General features: G+C 43.8%; 1 protein-coding gene across 7 annotated transcripts in view; it reads left to right on the top strand.

The window, feature by feature from the left end:
* The window catches only part of PKP4 (plakophilin 4), a 65,214-nt gene that overhangs the window by 9,364 nt on the left and 36,489 nt on the right, over positions 1-19,361 (top strand). For all 7 annotated transcript variants that reach the window (XM_084209001.1, XM_084209000.1, XM_084209002.1 and 4 more), the window contains one exon: positions 17,152-17,285. In XM_084209001.1, the coding sequence (XP_084065127.1) occupies positions 17,157-17,285 (129 nt within the window). In that variant the 5' untranslated portion in view covers positions 17,152-17,156. Of the gene's footprint in view, positions 1-17,151; positions 17,286-19,361 lie in introns of those variants that run through there.

The following is a 19,361-nucleotide window of genomic DNA, read 5'->3' as shown; positions in this document are numbered from 1 at the left end:
AGAGCAGCTGTGGAAGTTCCAGCTGGGAACACCAGTGACTGCATGAAACCCAGTCTGCACCACTGCAAACAAACCCCTGCACAGGCTGGCCTGCTGGGGCTGCTGCAGGAGCACCTGGAATCCTCAGCTCTTCACTGAGTGCCAGAGCTGTTTTCCCAGAGTTTACTGAATCCTGTCTTTCCAAACTGATTGTTCTCCAACTTGGTGCTGTGATTGAGCACGGTGAAAACAAAGGACTCTGCTGCGCAGACACTTTGTGTTTTGAAGCGTAAGCGTGACCTTTTTCCTTGTGCGTGGAAGCTGATTGATCATGCTGTAGAAGAATGCCCTGGTGTTAAAAGTTCAGACAGCCTTTCCTGCAGCTGTGCAGCACTCAGGAAGGCCTCATTGCACAGGCCAGCAGCCGCCTTCTGCTCGTGTGGGATGTCCTCACAAAAGGAAGAACTGCTAACTCTGAGCAGATCACTTCTAGAGCTGCTCTTGCTTCTCTTGGAGCTGATAATTGGTTCTTCCTTCCCCCAGGTTCCCTGAAACAGGCAAGCCTTTGGAAGAACTTGTTACTGTTGTCTGCATGGCAAATAGCCACCTGCCTGTGAGGATTTTCTTTCCAAATATTTGACATGTCTGTCTCACTTCCAAGTCTTTAGTGGGCAAACTTAAACATGTTGGAGGAAGGGGAGACAGGCTGTGCTGCTGCATGGATTGTGTTCAGCTGTTTCACTTGCGCGGGATCTCCGGACTTAAAACTATCCTCTAGCTCACTGAAATGGTTTGCATCTTGCACAGAATTATAGCCAGAAGAGAGATTTTTATCTTGGAAGCAAAAATGCCTTGTAAGTCCAGAAATTCAAGGGTGGTGCGTCCTTTTCCCTAGTACAAACATAAATACTACCTGTGAAAGCTCTGCTATGTCATGCTGCTAATGGCCAGGAACTAATTAACAGCCAGCCCCAGAGCCTCTGCTCTGGCAACTTACAACAGCCTGGGGCAGGAGCAGAGCAGGGATATACTTGGGATGTCTACACAGGCTTCTTAATTTCTAAATTTTTACAACATTTATCAGCCCTCCCATTGTACTGCTGTCTTTTGGATTTACACTTGTCAATGTATTTTATTAATTCTTCTGCCAAAGTATGAGGTGAAAATCCTTATAGAAGAGTTTAGTCTGTTGAAATTCTAAACTCTTAAGCTTGCTCGACCTGTATTTTAGAACCAAGTTTTAGTTGGTTCTACTCAACAGATGAAAAACCAATGTTCTGCAATTTCTTTTGTTGCAAGAATCACTTGTAGTTGGAGCTTTTAAAAGATTCCTTACAGACTATGGGAAAAAAACTTCTGGGAAACAGCTAGTGCTTGGTGTTCCTTCAATGTACTTATCCATTTTACACAGCTTTAAAAAAGATATTGTAAGTTGGAATTTATCTCCTTTACAATTACGTCCCCATAGTTGAGCTGAATCTCGTGATTCCAGACTTGAAGATGCAGTGTCTGTGCAGCCAGCTCATTTCCTAGTGGAGGCTGGGAGAGGGCCCCAGGGTACAGAACACCCTCTGCTCAGGTCCCTGTCAGTCGGGATTAGCCAGGGGGATCTCTGCTCTGCTGCACTGGAGCTGTTCTGAAGGGTTTGTGGATAGCTCCGTTTGCCACGTGCCTGTGATATTTGGACCTTTTCAGTCTCTGAAATGGCACACTTCAGTGGGAAGACAATGCTTGTCACGGAGGATTTTGGAATACAGTGCTTGTTAATGCATTGGCTGGTCTCACACATAGTGCATGGAGCGAGCAGCTCTCTGCTCTGTAGTGTTGGGGACTTTGTTTGCCTTTCAAAGGCCCTCACTGATGGACAGCCTTGCATGCTCCAAAGTTCAGCCTTCTTGCCAATGTACTTTTTCAATATGCATGTGAATCAGCTTGGTGTGTTAAATTTGTGAGACTTATGACTTCATAGATTTATGAACACTAATGGCAGCCTTTTAGTTTTAGGTGTGCATCAGTTTTTCACTCGGTTTTCCTTGAAACAAAAGCTGGTGTTTGATGTGATTAATCTTGTCCAGGATACTGGCAGTGGGCCTGTGAAACTGACTGAGGTGGTGTTAATGCCTGGCTTTATTTCTGTTTTGCCTTTTTTGTCTTGAAGTGTTTGTTAGGAGATGCAGTGACTGTGCCTCTCACCTGGCCAACACTGATCATTTCTTCTTCTAGATTAAAGAACATGTCTGTCAGACTTCCTGCAGTGTAGGATCTGTGTGGGTTTACACGGCAGATTCAAAGAGATTTGTGACTTGTGTGTGCAGGGTGACTTGGGTAGGAGACAATCAACATGTCCCCCAAGTTATTGTTTATCTTGGCACAGCTACAACTGTGATGCTCATTTGGGTGGGATACAGCAGTTGTGGCCTTGACTTGCTCCTACACTGGACTGACAGGATCAGATCCCTCTTTATCCCAGGTGAACTTAAACCAAGATGTGAAGTCTTGACACAGTAGAGGAGGGAGACAAAGTGATTTGAACTAATGGTTTTCACATGCCAGCTTGTACTTTAAATGAGGTGGAACCTGAACGTGTGATGTTGTGGGTATGCAGACGTTCCTGGCATTGCTGGAGTGCTGTGGGTGGATGCTACGTGCAGTAATAGCTTTGGTTGTTACTTAGTTGAGCTACTGTATGGAGATACGGGTGTATGTTTTATTAGAGTCCTAACTGAAATGGCCCTGCCACAGGAGGAAAGCAAGCAAATCACCTTGAGTTGACCTTAACATTTTCCAGCTGCAGAGATGCCAGCAGAATGTGAATCAAAACAGTGCTGCCTGTAAACACATCCCAGAGGAGCCAGCTACTTTCTGCTGGTTTAACTCTGATTGAAGGAGTTTGACTCCCCTTAAGGTAGATATGATTTTTTATTTGTACAAATAAGAAAAAATAAGTCAGATGTACTGGTATGATAGGAATCCTCTCTATGGATCCTAACAGTGCAATTACAACAGTGGAGAAAATAGCCACCAGTAATTCTGTTCTCCATTGGTATATTCACTGTACTTTTTTACTTTTCCAAAATGTTCATTTCACTGGGCAATTTCCCAATTTGTAGCTAGAGTGATAAATTTCTTTATGGTCATTTAAGACCTGTTTGGCCTTCTGTCAAATGTTTCCTTATCCTTATTTTTACACCAAGTATTAATAGAAAACAATATCTTCTCAGTCTCTATTTTGAAAGGTTTCTGGTGATCAAAAAGGAGGATTTGGTTTCTTTATCATCATGACAGCCTTTGAATTCAGGCAGACCAGCAGAACTTACTGCAAATGTGAGAATCAAGGCCTGTGCCAGGTGCTGAGTTAACTTCAATTTCATTCTAAGGGGAGCAACACTTCAGATTCTCTGCTGGAAGTGTGTTTTTGATGCCCTCTACGACAGCATGTGCTGTCACTGTGGCCATCTCACAGGAGCAGCTATGTTCTTCTCTCCATTTACCTCTGGGTGATGCCCTTGCTGTCTGTCACAGAAACTTTCTTTGGTCACTGTGTGTGGCTTGGGTAAAGAGCATTGGCAGGATTAATGCCCCATGCCCTTCTTGCCTGCCAAACCCCCCCCCCCCCCAAATTTGGAAGATATGAAAGCCCATTGTTTTGCCAGTGTTAAGAGTGATCAATCACAAGGCAATTCCTAGTGGAGAAACTTCTGTCCCGATGGAGAAGTTAATTCTGCTTCTTTGTCTTCCTTCCCTTAAGCAGGCTGCATACATAATGATGGTCATTTGACAACAGAGACTCTGTTTACCTTTGTCTGAGATACCTGCTGGCCTGTTACCTGGCTGTGTTTTCTCTGCAAACAGATGTTTCTGTCATTCTTAGTTGCTGTGCTGCTTTAGCTTGCTTGTCTCCAGCTTTCTCATAACTCCATTATTATTTGACTTGGAAAACAGCAGCAGGCAGGTAGATTTCTCCTCTCCCCTTAGGCTAGGAAGGGAACATCAACCTTCTTTTGCATTTGTATCTCTTTTAAAAAGTAGGTATGCTTCCCAGATAAGGACTCCTCTATTAGCGTAGTTACGTGCCTCTGTGTGTCATCCCTTCCACTGCTTTGGATAGCTATGGATTTGTTTGGGAGCAGGAGATCAGCCCTGCTGGGTTCAACTGGTGCATATCACAACATTGCTTCCTATTTTGTAAGACTGCTTCTTCTTAAGTCCACCACTTAAGTTACAGTTCTGCCTCCTTGAATTGTCTTTCCATTTAGAAATTGAATCGGTCCATAATGATGTGCTCCGTAGCAATTTTGGCAACTGATTTTTTTTCTGTTCTTTTAGGCTTGAGTTTGTTGAGTAATCTTTTTTATTTAACTGCATTTTTTTGTCACCATATCCATTAAATGAATAGCTGTACCCCACCACTGTGCTGATTATTCATGCCTCCATTGATGTCTTGAGCAGCTGGGTCCCACAGGACCAAGATTCTGGTGGTATCTCTTTCTAACAGAGCTCGCACCCCAAAGTGTGAGTGGCCACTACTAGCAGCTGTCTCTGCTGTTGGAGATTGACTGAACAGCTTAAATGGCTATGCTGTAACCTCTATCTTTTGTCATGTGAGGAAACTCCAGTTACAAAACTGAACAGCCTTCAGCGAGGTAATTACCTTCTTTGACTTCTCTTGGTGACATGACTCTTCCTATCCTCCGGTCAGTGGGTCTTACAGTTCACTGATGGATTAAGATTGTAACTAGTAAATTACAAATACGACAGAAGTCTATTGTGAAGACAGTGAATTGGTAGCTTACTAAGGAAGCCCTTTTTTCCTGTTGGAAGTTGGTAGCTTTGAGCATGCTGTACTTTGTACCAGCGCAAGTTTTTCAGTCTTTTGCTAAGAGGGTGTCTGTGAGATTGGGTCATCAGTTCTTTAGAATTCAGTGTGAAACCTGCAGCTCATATTGCCATTCCAGTAAACGGTTTCACTTTCATGAAGACTTACGTGAGGATAATGGAGTCTAAAGACTTGTCCCACCCCTGCATGGTGTTTGTTCGCCTAAGGTGTGGAACAAGTAACCAGCCTTGTGTCAGAGCTTTGTCCCATCCTACCGCCTTTTCCTCTCTTTAAATGCTTTCATTTCTCATTCCCCTGCAGGACAGGGCTAGTGATCTTGGCTTTGAAGGAGTATCAGGCTGGCTTCACCAAGATGAGGGCTGGCTCCCTGGCACTGCCTGTGGCCTGAGAGGCAGGCCTGACCCCAGAGGCGCAGGTGTGCCAGCAGTGCCACAGTGCTGTCCCTGGTGCCAGGGCCACAGCAGCAGTGTGTGGCCAGGACAGTACTCCTGGGAGGAAGCCTGGGCTGTTCTGGGCTGGATTATCAGCCTGGCAGGGTTCTGCTCAGCCCTCGTGCTGTGTTTGGGTGGGGGCTGCCCTGCCTCAAGGCAGCTGTGCTCGGGTCCCCGAGTGCCCAAGGACAGCACCTTTCCAGGAGGTGACCCCAAGACACATGGGCAGGGTACTCTGTCAGTTCAGTTGGAAGTAAATGCTGTCTTTTAAGGTGACCATAAGTGACAAGAGACTTCTTGCTTATTCCTGGGCATATCCTTTCTGTGGCTCACCAAGAGGATGATGACAGGCAGCAGCAGCCATCGGTATTAAGAACAGAGCAAAATGGGACAAGGTAATGTGTGTGCATGTTTACCCTGCTGTACGGGAATGTGCTGATCTGAAGTCTGCATTAGTGACCTTGCTGAGGGCTACTTTTAAATCATATAGAAAAAGATTTTGACCATATTCATCAGAAGATGTGTGCTGAGGGTTTTTTGGAATTAACCAGCAGCATTGCTGTAGAGAAACAACTTACAAAATCTATTTACATTTTAAAGAAGTAGTTTCTTTGAAAACCTTATTTGAAATAATAATTATGTGCAGACCATATATATATATATATATATATATATATATATATATATATATATATGACATTTTTCATCAAGTTTTTATTGGACTTTTCTCAAAAAGTTTAACAAAAGAAGGGCAGTGTTACACATTTCTTTTAAACTCAGTGTGTGTAAGGTAGATTTTTGAGCCTACTTTTGCCCCTCCTTGCTGAGCATGTTCACATTTGCTCTGGTATTTGCAGCTTTACCTCTTTGGTCGTATGACAACTGAAGTAATAGAGAATGTCCTATATTATATTAAGTTAAAGAATAAAAACCAATGGTTTGAACCTCTGTAGAATTCCTGTGCTATTGCTGAAAAGCTCAATTTTAAATGTTTTGGGTTTGAAGTGGTGTCTCACAAATAGGCAAGAAAATGCTATTAGGTGGATATGCATTCTGTTACTATCTGTGATTTATCCTGCTGTCTGTGATACCAAGAAGATAACTAGCAGCTGCCTCGGAGCACCTTACTGAAATGGTTCATTTTAGCAGCATAAATGGTTCGTGTGCCAAGTATTTTCAGCTTGTGCAATCCAGAGGTTGGGGTGTTGGTGATTCCTGCCTTCCGCCCAGGCCGGGGCTCGGTGCTGCATCCTGCCACAGGGGCCGGTTCCTGCCGGCGCTCCTGCCGCCTCTGCCGCGCTGCACGGCCCCGGGAAGGACAGCTCAATAGCAGCTCTCTGAAACTGTAGATATTCTTATGGAGCTAAGGAAGACATTCTAAAAATGGAAAGATATGCTTCTAACTACAATTACCCCGTAAGCGTTACATAAAAGAGCAATAAAGAGCAATCTTGCAAGTGGTGGAAGTGCATTCTTTTCTGCTGGTGTCATCCAGGAGTGTATTTCCTGAGTTGTTGTATTGACATTCTCCTGGACTTGCAGAGAGCAAGCAGGAGCAGGCTTTCTCAGGTTTGAAAGTGGAAATCCCCTAAAACACTAATTAATTGTTGTATTTTTTAAGACTTAAAATTGCGTAATTTTCCAACTCCCTCCTTGTTACTGAGAGGCTTTGCTTTTTAGCAAAGCTTTTAAACCCTTCATTCTGAGATTTGTGTTACAGCACAGTGAAAATAACTGGTTGAGTTTGTATCTTCACTGTTGGTAGATTTGCTTATTTAAGTATATCAGTATTAATTGTCAGGCATATCTATATTTTAAGTGTGAACATTTAATTTTTTCTATCATATGTAGATGTGAAGTGATCCAAAAAATCATGTTCGTTTGAATTTGGAAGGGCAAAAAGGAACCCCTGTATTCCATTTAGAGAAGACAGCAACACTTGAATAATTAATGTCATTTATGTTGTCTGATACTGGCAAGAAGGTAGCTGTAGCTCTTTTAAATATTATCCTTGATTATTGTTTTGTCTTTCCTGCAGTGACTTCAGTATTTTGGCTGTTACTGCTTTTCCCAAAAGTCTCTGCTTTATATCCGAACACAGGCAACTTCTGCATAAAATTTGCTTTGCTTTGGTTGCTTTTTCTGACTTTTCAATTGATCCAGCTTGAAATTGGATGCACAAAACTTCAGTGAAGCAGTCTGGGAAGATTGTGCATTTTCAATGCAGTGCAAAATGGAAAAGAAGCAGGAGGGATCAGTAAGGTATCTTTTTTTTCTTTTCCCTCTCTTTTCTTTGCCAGGGGAAGGTACTTTGATTATAGGCATCCCAGCTTTGTGTTTTCCTCAGAGCTGTTGTTTTGCAGAATCTGCTTTGATGCAGGACTCGGTTCTCTGTGTCACCCCCATCACCTGGAGTGTGGGTGAGGCAGGGCTGTGTGTGGGAGGCGATAGGAAATTGGGTATTGCTGGGGTCGATGAGCAGACTTCAGTGTTTGGCGTGTTGGGGTCAGTTGGTTTTGAGCTTGCTGTTTGTTTTAAGCTGCATTCTCCTGTAGTTCCTGACTCTGCATGCTGGCCCAGCACTCCCTGCTTTGTGTGTCCCCTGCCCCAGCCCTGCCCTATGGAATGCCTACAAGTGCCAGCTCCTGCTGCTGTCCCGGGGAGCCTGGGCACAGCTGGGACAGAGCCCACTCCCAAGCTGCCTTTCCATGCAAGTGAACTGCTGCTTTGGTTTCAGCTTCCTAAGGAGGTGGGTGCCCTGGTCACCTCCCTTTTCTCCAGGGCTCTCACCTTGGCTTTCTTGGTTGGGCCTCACAAAACCACATGGCAGTGTCAAGACTTTATACCAAATGTGTTTCCCTAGTGCTCTTGTCATTGAGCAAAATTAGGTAGATTTGATAAAACAAGCCCATGCTTTTTCCTAACACTTGAAATTCTAGTGCCTGTTACTGGTTTTGGTGTGCTTAGTTGCCCTGCTCAGGAATTAGCATGTGACTAGAATATAGGGCAGGGAATTAAAAGGTAGAAATAAGATTGGTGTTGTGACGACTCTTTGAGATTCCTTTGATGTTAGCATCTAAATTATGTTTGAGTCATACTTTCAGTCTTTCAGGAACTGAGGCAGGAAAGCTATCTAAATTGCATCTCCAACTGGTAAACTTTGATGGCAAAATGTTGCCATCTCATGACGAAATTACATGCCTTTAGCAGATATTACAGGAAGAAATCTTTTTCGCTGTGAGAAGAAAATCTCCTCTTAGGATCTTGTAGTGCTGCGTAACAATGCAGCCCTGCCACACAGCAGGAAGCCTGTGAATGCTGTTCTGAAAGCTTCTTGTTTCAACTGAGCATCAGCAAAGAACCATATGCCTTCATTCAGTATTTGTTTTGCTTCTTGACCATTTCCACACTTAATCTTCATTCCTTCAATAGATAGTTTTCTGTCTCTCTGATTTTTTTTTTTTTTTTGTTGCTGTATGCTGGATTGTCTACATTTTGCACTGTGGATGTGTGTTTTGGAGTGTAGTTACAATTATTGACATTATTTAATGTACCATTGACCTGACTTTTCCCCCTCTGGCACTTCAGCAAAAGGTTTCCCTGCCTAGCCAGACACTTTAACCTGAGCCTGCCTAATTTTGTAGCTGTGTTTCTGTCACCTACCCCTGCTACAGGATGGGTCACTTGGATGGGAACTGTTTGTGTGATTTTGTGTTTATCAACATTGGCTCATTCATCTTTCCTTGTGGTTTTCCTCAAATTAGTCGGTTGTCCTTGATCTCCTCTAATTGTGATATAATTTGTAAATTTTGGTGTTCACAACTTTTCATCTTGTCATAAAGTATAAGTAGAAATACTAAATTATCTGTAGAGTTATGTATAATCCTACTACAGTACTTTAAATTTTGAGGGGTGAACAAAATCAAATACACCTCAGAAAATATCACCTTTGGGATATTGGAGAACTGATGGAAGTATTGGTAACTGTGGCCTGAAAACCCAGATGCTTGTTGTCTAATTCTTATATTTTGCTTCCACATTCAAGGAGTTTTTTAACTTCTAGCTTGGAGAACGGAAGAGGAGAGAGCTTCATTTACTTAAATGCAAAAGTTTGCAAGTAGAGTTTTCTTGGCAGCAAACAGAGTTTTATTGTGCAGTTCTTCTTCAGGGCAAAAGGAAGAGTAAACTGCAGTTTAGTAATTGATGAAACTTCATTTTAGTAAAACCTTTTGCTAATCGGAAGCCATGTTTATTGGAAAACAGCGATATCCCTCAATTTATGTTTATGGTATGCAAGAATTTGACATTTCTGTAGCAGTCATTTGGGAGGAGCATCCAGCGGTAGCACTGAAGAACTCACGAATGTATCCTGAGTACCAGCAGGCTTTCAGCATCCGCCGTTTCTCAGTTTTGCGGGGGCACAGCTGGGTTGCTGTCCCTGCTGAAGGCGGCCGAGCCGCTGCCGGTCCGTGGCTCGGTGCTGCGGCACGGCTGTCCCTGCAGATGTGCAGGCTGTGGTGCCACTGAGCACACAGCTGTGCAGGGGCGAGCGCCGCTCGCAGCTCCTTGCTTTCTGAAGGCAGGAGATGACTGGCGTTGGTAGTGGCCAGCTCCAGACCATCTCAGGGGTGCATGTGACACCACATCGCTCAAAAACTGTCATTGTCCAAACAGGGAGCTGTGGAAGTCTGTAACTCTCCAGCTGTCTTTTGTAATGGGGATTGTAGCTGATAATTGTTATCACTGAGAACAGTTTTTGTATAATAATTTTTTTCAAATATACTGTATGACAAAATTGAGAAGCGTACTTTCATAAAGGCATATAACATATATTTGGGTTGCTAATACTTCCAGCTGAGGCATGTCTCCCTGCGGGTAGTGAGCATTCTCTCTAGCAATAACATAGTCACACTTCAGCAATAATTTTGCTAGGAGAAAATACAAGTAGAAATTGATCAGCAGCTGCAGCCATTGTTGTGGTTGGTAGTGGTCATATCTGTACTTACAGCCATTCTCATTTTAATTGCCATTTGCTTGTTTGTAGTTTTCAGGTGTGGGAGATGGAGCAGGTACGGGTTTGGAGGTGGGGCACAGGGCAGCAGCGCTGTCAGCACAGCATGCCTGCGCTGCAGGTTCTCAGCTGTCACTCTGCAAGTTATGTTGTTCTGTGAAATTCATTCATAAGGACTTCCTACCTATATTAATTGCATCTATTCCAACACCAGACTGAGAATTTATCCTTCTGTGCATGGTTGAATGAGTAATTGATGGATGCCCTAGCCACCTGACAGTCTGTTTGGAAAACCTAAAATCCTTCTGTGATGCTATGTGTCCCTCCTCCCCCTCAGTCTGCGATAGAAGAGAGACTGAACTTCATCCCTCGAGATCAATCTGCTGTCTGTTTGCTTTTCTGCAGAGCTGGCTTTGAGCACTGTGCTCTGATGAGGCTGTATTCAATGGCAGTGGATTTGGATACTTCAGCAGAAAAGAGCAACACAGATGTGGGATGGCCCAAAGGGAAGGTTCAGATTTGGGGTCTCTTTTTTCTTATAAGTCATGGAGCCTCGTTGACTTAAACTACTGAAAACTCTATTGCCATGTAGCTTCTCATACTTCATACGTTTCGTAAGTGTAAATGCTCTCCAGACATCCTTCAGATGACAAAGAGGCTTCTTTTCAGGTGAGCTACAGACAGTGCCTCAGGCCTTGAAGGACATGGTTATAAATATGTCTTTATTCAAAATGGTTGTCTTGCTGTACATGTCTGATACCTTCTGGTGAATGGAAAGCTATAAAAGATATTAGTCTCGTGAGCATGTTACAACTAGATATTTGTGGATGTAGAATCTTGCCTGCTCCCTGGAGTGGAGTTAAAGTATGTAGCCATCAGCCAAAAAAGCCCAAAAAACTGTCTTTTCCTAGGAACTGGAACAAAAATATGTTTATCAAAAAGCTAGGGTAATGTACATTTTAAGATTTTAATCTGTGCATAGGACCAAATGGTTTTTGAACCAGCATATATTTAAGTCAAAAACAAACAAACAAAAAAAAAAGGGAAAAAATATGTCTTGTAAATAAAAAGGGATTAGGAAGAGGCTAAATTTAGTGGTGAATCAGTTAAACACATCTCCCACATTTCTCAGGCAATAATGGGTCAGGTGTGTGTAGGTTTCCTTTTTGACTATGGGACTCAGTCTGCACAACTGTGCAGGTGGTTTTTATCCTGTCATTACTAAAGTTACTTTCTTCCATGTTTTATCAGATAACATTTATTTTCTTGGTTTCATCCTTAAGTCCACATGAACTTGTGCACTATTAGTGTCCATAAGGAAAACATGTCTCTGAACACAGTGGCTAGCCTGCAGTTGATGTTTGGAGTATCTTCCCTTACTGCATCTGGAAATTTCAAACCCTGTCTTTTATGTAAACACTGGAGCCATGTTTCACAGAATCCATTTTTAGTTGCTTGCATCATCTTTGCAAGTGAGTAAGTTGTCATCTGCTGCCTCTCCATCCAAAGACATTCTGCAGGCTGGCAGACAGAACGCAGAGCCTGGTTCAGTCACTTGGTTGCAGGAAGCTCGAGCGTGTGAATCCCTGCCTGGTTCTTAGGTGAGCAGCAGGGTGGAACCCTGGAAACTGCTCCTGCCTGGAAGTGTTGTGACAGCTCTGTGAAGGAACCTGAAAACAGATAAATTTTAATCGTATCTTCCTGTAAAAACTAGAAACATAGTATGTCTTGTTCAGATTTTGACTTTTCATGCACACTGTAAAGGATGAGCAGAGTCTTTGACCAAGAGCTGAGATTTGCCTTGTTGCTCTAAGCGTAGATATACAAGAATAACTTTGTCACCTAGTAAATAATGTTAGTGTCCCAGCAAGATGATTTTAGCTTATAGGAGCTTTTCCCCTCTGTACTAATGAGTATTTGTCTAATATCATTTGTAATTTACTATTGTTGCTTGAATTACCCTTGTAGCTAGATAAATATGAGGATTTTCAGTGATGAGAGGGTGCCCTTTGTTTTTCTCATGTTGCCCTCATGAAATAAATACATTATTATCATTATTATTGATCAATTATTATTATTATCATGTCCTAGTTGGCAGAGTTGGTAAGAATTTTATTACCTCTTCAGCATGAATTGTGCTGGTGACTGTTCTTACTCGCTGCAGGTCAGCAGGGTGAGGCTCAGAAACAGGGAACATAGGTAAGAAGAAAATTTGGAAGAATAACCAATGGAAGGAAGGAAGGAGGAATATGAAAGGAAGGGATTAGGAGGTTGTGAAAAAGCACCACTTCTGTCTGGCATCAATCCTCAAAAGGTCTGGCTTTTTCTTGGGCCTGCACTAAAAGTAGTGAGATTATTCAGTACTGGCAAAGCTGTCTGGATATGTCTAAGAAAATAACAGGAAGAGGAAAAGTGGGAAGTAGAGACTAATGACAATGAAAACTTAAAGTACGGTTTACTACACTTGGTTTAGTGATTTCTCATATTTCTTCTCTGTTTCTCAGTAGCGTGTTCTTGCTTCCTTGTGTCAGTGATTACTTGGCTACAAGATCAGCTGGCTCAGGAAAGCACACCCCCCATCTGATCCCCAAAAGCAAGGCTGAGTCAGATGAACTCCCTGAACTGCTGGCTTTGCAGTGTTGGAGCAGTCAGTCAGACACAAAAGAAGGTATTTCCCAGGTGCCTTCCCTGTGCACTGAGAGCAGTGTGAGAGCCCAGGCTGGCTGCTGCTGGGCCGCCGGGTGACTCTGCCCAGCCCAGCGCAGGGCTCTGTGGAAGGAGAAGGGCTGGGAGCAGTCTCCTGTTCCAGGTGAGGTCTGACTGCTCAGCCACGACAGGCAAAACAACTGTGAACCTCATTTGTTTGAGGTATGAAATCTGGCTGCTAGTTTTCCAATAACAAATCAGTTATCTATCTGCAAATGAGTGGTAGCACAAGTCCAGGGAGTATTTTGAGTAGTTAAATCCCAGTCTTGTGTAGGGAAGAAAGAGGGTTTTGTATTAACTCCTCTCAACTTCTTATTCATGCCAGATTTCAAGGCTCTCGCAACACCTCCCCTTGCTATTTCCTGTTCCTATAAGGTGAAGATGAGAACCTGCCTTGACTTAGTGAGTTCCTGTCCTTAAGCAGCATCCCTAGACAGAGCTGTGGGACTGGGCCCTGCAGAGCTCCCCTGCTCCCTTGCTCTCCTGTGCTGTCACTCAAGCCCACGGGCCCTGCAGGAGCGCAGGGAGGGGATGAGCAGACTTGCTTATTAGCTCAAGTGTGTACCTAAGTGTTTGTAGGATCAGAGCCAACAGTTATTTAATGTTGGAATCAAGATTAGAAAATCAGTAACTTTGCCAAGAAATGTGTTAATTGAAGGAACATCAGTTGAAACAACTGCCTGTGTGAAAGGGTGTAGGTCTGTGATTACATCTCTTAACACTGAGATAGATGTACATTTAACACTGACACCTTCACTAATAATTAATTTGATTGGTTTTTATCTGGATGTTTTTATTATATACTCAATACTGGGTAGATTTTCTGTTCCAATGAATTAGCACACCTTCCAGCCAGCTCAGAGGGATGTTTTCTGGACTGGTTTCTTACAGAAATCTGCTGCAGATGGGTTGAGAAGTTATTCACAGTGTTGGGGTGAGAAGAGAGAGAGAAAACTATGGAAAAACCAAATTGAGATTGTTTCACTGCTGTATTTTGTACTTCTCTCCTGGAAATCCCAAACAGGATCCCTGCCCAAGCAAGCACCGCCCTGTTACGTGCAGGTGGAGACACAGTGGGATACATGGACCAACAAGCAGCCCCCTTCTGAGAGAAGGGCATGTGTAACTTGTGAGTTTTTGAGACTTGTCCTTTAGATTGCTTAGCAGATGTTTCTAAATGAAGGAAAGGCTTGATTGGGTAGCTTTATTACTTGATATGCTTGCAAATTTATCAGGTCATTTAGAAACCTGAAACACTGAGTTATAGTCATAAAAGAACTATGGAAAGTGATATAAAAAATCAGATATGACACAAGGAATTGTGGCATGTATTCTGTGCTTTGGGTTCTTACTGCTTGATTAAAGAGTTGGTTTTCAGAAGTAAAACTTTGAAAAAACAATTTCTATTTTCTAAAACCGTAAAGTTGTGCATTTGACTTTTCAAAATCCTATTATACAACTATTAGAGGTTGTTTTTTATTCTGCTTGCTTAATTGCTGTTTAATGGGTTCGGTAGTTCTGTAGAAATGGTCCTTGAAGCGTTAGTTGTGTGCCCACCTGACGTGCAGCTTGTGATAGGCTCAGTGTGGCAGCCTTTGTATCTGCAAGCTGAAACCAATAAAAATAGTGTTTCAAAAATAGCCAGATATGTCTGGTTATTCATTTGTGGCACCTTGGAAGTCAAGTAGCATTTAATGCCACTTTATTTGTCAAGAGTGAGTTCTGTTCCAGTTGCAGTTGACAGAGGTCTCCTGCACACCCACGAGCCGGGAGCTCGGCTGAGCATGAGGAATTCCTGCGGGAGCCGCCGTGGGTGGTGGGGCAGGAGGGAAGGAGCCCTCGCCGTGGGGCAGGAGGGAAGGAGCCCTCGCCGTGGGGCAGGAGGGAAGGAGCCCTCGCCGTGGGGCAGGAGGGAAGGAGCCCTCGCCGTGGGGCAGGAGGGAAGGAACGCTCGCCGTGGGGCAGGAGGGAAGGAACGCTCGCCGTGGGGCAGGAGGGAAGGAACGCTCACCGTGGGGCAGGAGGGAAGGAACGCTCACCGTGGGGCAGGAGGGAGTGAAGGCTCACCGTGGGGCAGGAGGGAAGGAACGCTCACCGTGGGGCAGGAGGGAGCAAAGGCTCACTGTGGGGCAGGAGGGAAGGAACGCTCACCATGGGGCAGGAGGGAGCGAAGGCTCACCGTGGGGCAGGAGGGAGTGAAGGCTCACCGTGGGGCAGGATGGAGTGAAGGCTCACCGTGGGGCAGGATGGAGTGAAGGCTCACCGTGGGGCAGGAGGGAAGGAGCCCTCGACGTGGGGCAGGAGGGAAGGAACGCTCGCCGTGTGCCACGGGGCTTGGCCGTGAGGAGGACAGCGTGGCGTGGTCCTCACAGTGCCGTGTCTGTGTGAGGGGAGAGCCACGTCTGTGGGGAGGAAAGGCAAGGGGAGACCCGTCTGTGGGGAGGGGTGGCCGTGTCTGTGGGAGGGGGAGAAGGCAGTAGAGGGGCTCTTGGTGTGGCTGGGCTGCTCAGGTGTCCTTGTGCAGTTTCTTTTGCCTTGTTCCAGAAGGTCCGTGTGGTGTAGATGTATGGTGAGAATGGGCTGCTCATACGGGCTCATTTCAGGGCATGTAGAGGGCAGCCTTCCTGTGCTTCACCTGCAAGGTGAGGTGGGCAAAGTCCCACCATGCTGAGTTGGGCTTCTTCTCTGATGTGTTTGGGAAGCAGCTTTTTTTCCTCCATTTGCAGTGGTGGAAGCTGGTGGGTGACCAGGCTTTGGCACCACAGGTTGCCGAAGGACTACTCCACTGCCTCTCATCACACCTCTCACCTGAGTTTTGCCAAAAACTCTTTGATTCCCTCAGTGGCTGGTGTGAAACTGCACGTGAAGCGTGCCACGAGCTCTTTTAGCAGACTGGAACAGAGTGGTCAATAAAGACTCCGTGCTAGTGCCAGAAGAGCTGGTGGGCCTGAAGAGGAGCCGCTCCTCTCACAGCCCACGTGCTGCTGTACACAGAGCAGAACAGAAGCACTTGTTCTTACACCATCACTTCACCTCTCCATTAGCAGCACTGGGCTCTGCCTACAGGCTGAGGGAGAAACCTCTCAAGAGGCCAGCGAGAGATCCCTCCAGGGTCAGCTCGAGTGCCCTTTCAGCCCTGTCAGACACATGCAGCACAGGTGTGCCCTGATCCTGTGCATTGCCCTGTGCTCACTCAGGTGCTCGTGGCTGATACAGCTCCACACTGAGGGGTCTCATGGGTCTGTTCTTGGCCTTGGAGCCCATTTGCAGCCTAAGCATCTCCTCACCCTTTGAGTAATGAATGGAATGGGGAAGGAATCTGTTCCTGTTAGTCTGCCCTAGGAATATTGGATGAGTTTGTTCTGAAAATCTAAAATGAAATATGGATTACTTCTAACATTAGACCTCACAAGCGTTATTTTCTGAAGGAAATTAAAGCGTGGGATCTGTGTATCAGCTTTGTGAATGCCAGTTTCTTGCTGTTTTCAAAGCGTTAAACACACTTTGTAGCTATCTCTGTAATATTGGTTAATAGTGACTTTGATAATTGAACAAATTAATTGCTCTTTTCCATGGATTGGAGTTCTTAGTGTGCTGCCTCTGCAATAACACAGTTTGGGATTATTGGACGCTAATCCTGTCAGTCCTTTCCACACTATCCACAGCCCAGGGCAATTGCTTTAACTTTAGCGTTTTAATTTCCTCTTTTGCGAAAAGAGCATTAGAAGCATTGCTCCCATTAAGCTTTTATTACCATAATTAGTCTCTTCCATAGTTTGTTCCTGACAGCAGAGCATTCTGCTGTTATGTGTCATTCTTCTGTGCTGAAAACTGCATGTGGTAAACTTGTACTGATCCTGGGTGTGCTTAACACTAGTATTTTTCATGCATCTTGAATTGTGCTAGTTTTATTGACCACAAAATAGTATTTTTAAACATAATCTCGAGTTATCATGCAGCCTGCTTGCTTCTGCCCAACCCTTGAGTTGTGTAGGTGATTCTGTTCTCCATTTGTGAAGATGAAACACAGTCACACAGCATAGATGGAGTAATGCAAAGTTCTCTGCTAATTTAGTTAAGTTTGGAAGGCTTCTAGAAAAAATGAATATAATTCATAATCCTGAAAACTTGGATTTTAAACATCACTGGCTGAAAATGTAAACTATATTAAAATCTTGTTTTTGCAGGCAAAATGCCAGCCCCTGAGCAGAGCCCAATGGTGGAGGAGGGGCTGCTGCAGACAGCACAGGAGACTTCCACAGGCCCAGGCATGGAACCAGAGACAACTGCCACGACCATTTTAGCCTCTGTGAAGGAACAGGTATCTGCCTTGCTTTCAGCAATTCATCAGTTGAGTGTGTGTGTGGAGTTAACCGCTGTGTCTTCCTGCATTGCTGCAGCAACCATGGCTGTTTGTTTCTGTGGCATGTCACCCAGTGCCACCATAGTCTATTTCATGTTTCGGTTTTGGAATCTGAATGTAAAGGGTTCAGTTACTGCTTTAAACAGAAGCATCATTCTGGTGTTCTGTATCCCTTGGAATGTCTGCACTGCTGTTATAAGTCAGACTGGAAATGCAGGTTTAGTGGCAAAGAAAGAGAAAAGCTAGTGTAGAATTGATGCAACATTAGAATCAGTCCTTGTAAGTCCTGCAAAGCCAAGTGTTCCGTGCTACAAAGTCCTGCACATACAGACTGGGTGTGATTAATTGAACTTATTAAAAAATGGTCTTTAAACTCTGAGTTTGTTTTCAGTTATCAATACCAAGGTACTAATACATTTTAAATCTGAAGTACATTTATGGATGCGTATCTAAAGGGATAATTTCTACAGGAAAAATAAAATTGCTTTTGCAATCAGATTCAGCCTTAATTTCTAAAAATCGTTCAAGTGGAAAAAATAGTAATTCTACAAAGAAACACTCCAGTTAAAGTTTTTGTTGTTTTTTTTTTCTTTTTTAAATTTAAGGAACACAAAGAGAGAAGGGATACTTTGGCTTTCATTGTATCATACTGAGAAATAATGATCATCTTTGTTGCCTTTATACACAAACTGTAATATCTGAGCCTCAGAATACATCTGCTTTGTTGTCTCTGTTTTGGAACTTCCTTGAAGATGAATCACAGCTTGATTCAAGATGGTAGCTCTGAATGCAAACGATATAATAGTTCTTATGTTGTCCCACATAAATATTTTTTTAAAAAGCTGAGAATTAGGTTATATCTTCTTGATATCAACATTTTTCACACCCATAATACCTTATTGTTAAAAATTTTCTGCAGGAAGATGAAATTTGAATCTTAATTTTTGTGCCTAAATTAATAGTTTCAAAAGTAATTTAAGGTGACAATAGTAGCCCTAAAAATTTCTTAGCAGCGTTAAAATTAGTATTCACATTTGCAGTGTGCAGGATATCACTGCCAGAGGCTGATGCAGTGTGAGAAGTCAGCCAAGAGTTACAGATACCTTCAGTCCCCTCTCTCCAAACCACAGTTTGCCTTGTGCCATCTTAGCCTGTCACAAATGGGGCCGTTAGGAGTCATTTGCCTCAAGTAGGTGTGTGGTGGCTTCAGGCTGTGCAGTGCAGCATGAAATGCACCAAGGAGAGTGCTGGCGGTGTGGCCGAGCTGCAGAGCAGGGGCAGAGTCAGAGCTGGGCTCTCCAGGCAGGGATGCTGTGCCCAGAACAGCTCTGTGCTCCAGCTGGGCTGATCCCACCCAGTGAGCAGGCAGGGAGCTGCTGTCAGGAGCAACTCCAGACATGAGTGTGCACTAAAGGCTCTTGGTAGTGTTCCTTTGCCTGCCCAGGCAATAGTCCTAGAGAAAAAATTATAATGGAATATTTCTTTCTTTTGAAATGGAGGTTAAAACCTCTTCCTCTTTTCATTTATAAAAAGACTATTAAATATGTTGCTATTACAGAACTAAATTCTGATGAAAGCTAAAAAAAATTAAATAGTCATTTATCACCAGCGTTGCACACAGTTCAGAATTGGAGCCTTACTGTGAAATGTACAGACACATAAAATGAGTGTGAGGGGAGGAAGATATAAATTGTCCTTCAGTCTTGGAAGTGATAATATGAAAGAATTAAGGGGCGAACTGCTGCTTTCTGGTATTTTTTCTGTTGATAATAATTAAGGACACTGACATGTTCAACACCCTTCCTGTGTGGCAGAAAGCCCAGACCAGAATATTTTCCAGCGAAGTTCTTCACTTTATTAAGCTTGCACAGAAACTGCTACACTGTTTGCTGTTTCCTTTGGTACAGGAATTGCTGAGAGGTGTAGCAGGTCAGTGTTTGTAAAATAGAGCTGCCACACCCTGGCCCAAGTACTTCAGAAACACTTCAGTGGAAACACAATCAAGAAAAGCCTTTACTATTACTTGTCAATTGG

The sequence above is a fragment of the Fringilla coelebs genome, assembly GCF_963513975.1.
Source record: "Fringilla coelebs genome assembly, chromosome: 7".
Classification (NCBI taxonomy): Eukaryota; Metazoa; Chordata; class Aves; order Passeriformes; family Fringillidae; genus Fringilla; species Fringilla coelebs.
This window is presented reverse-complemented; position numbering and strand designations above follow the sequence as displayed.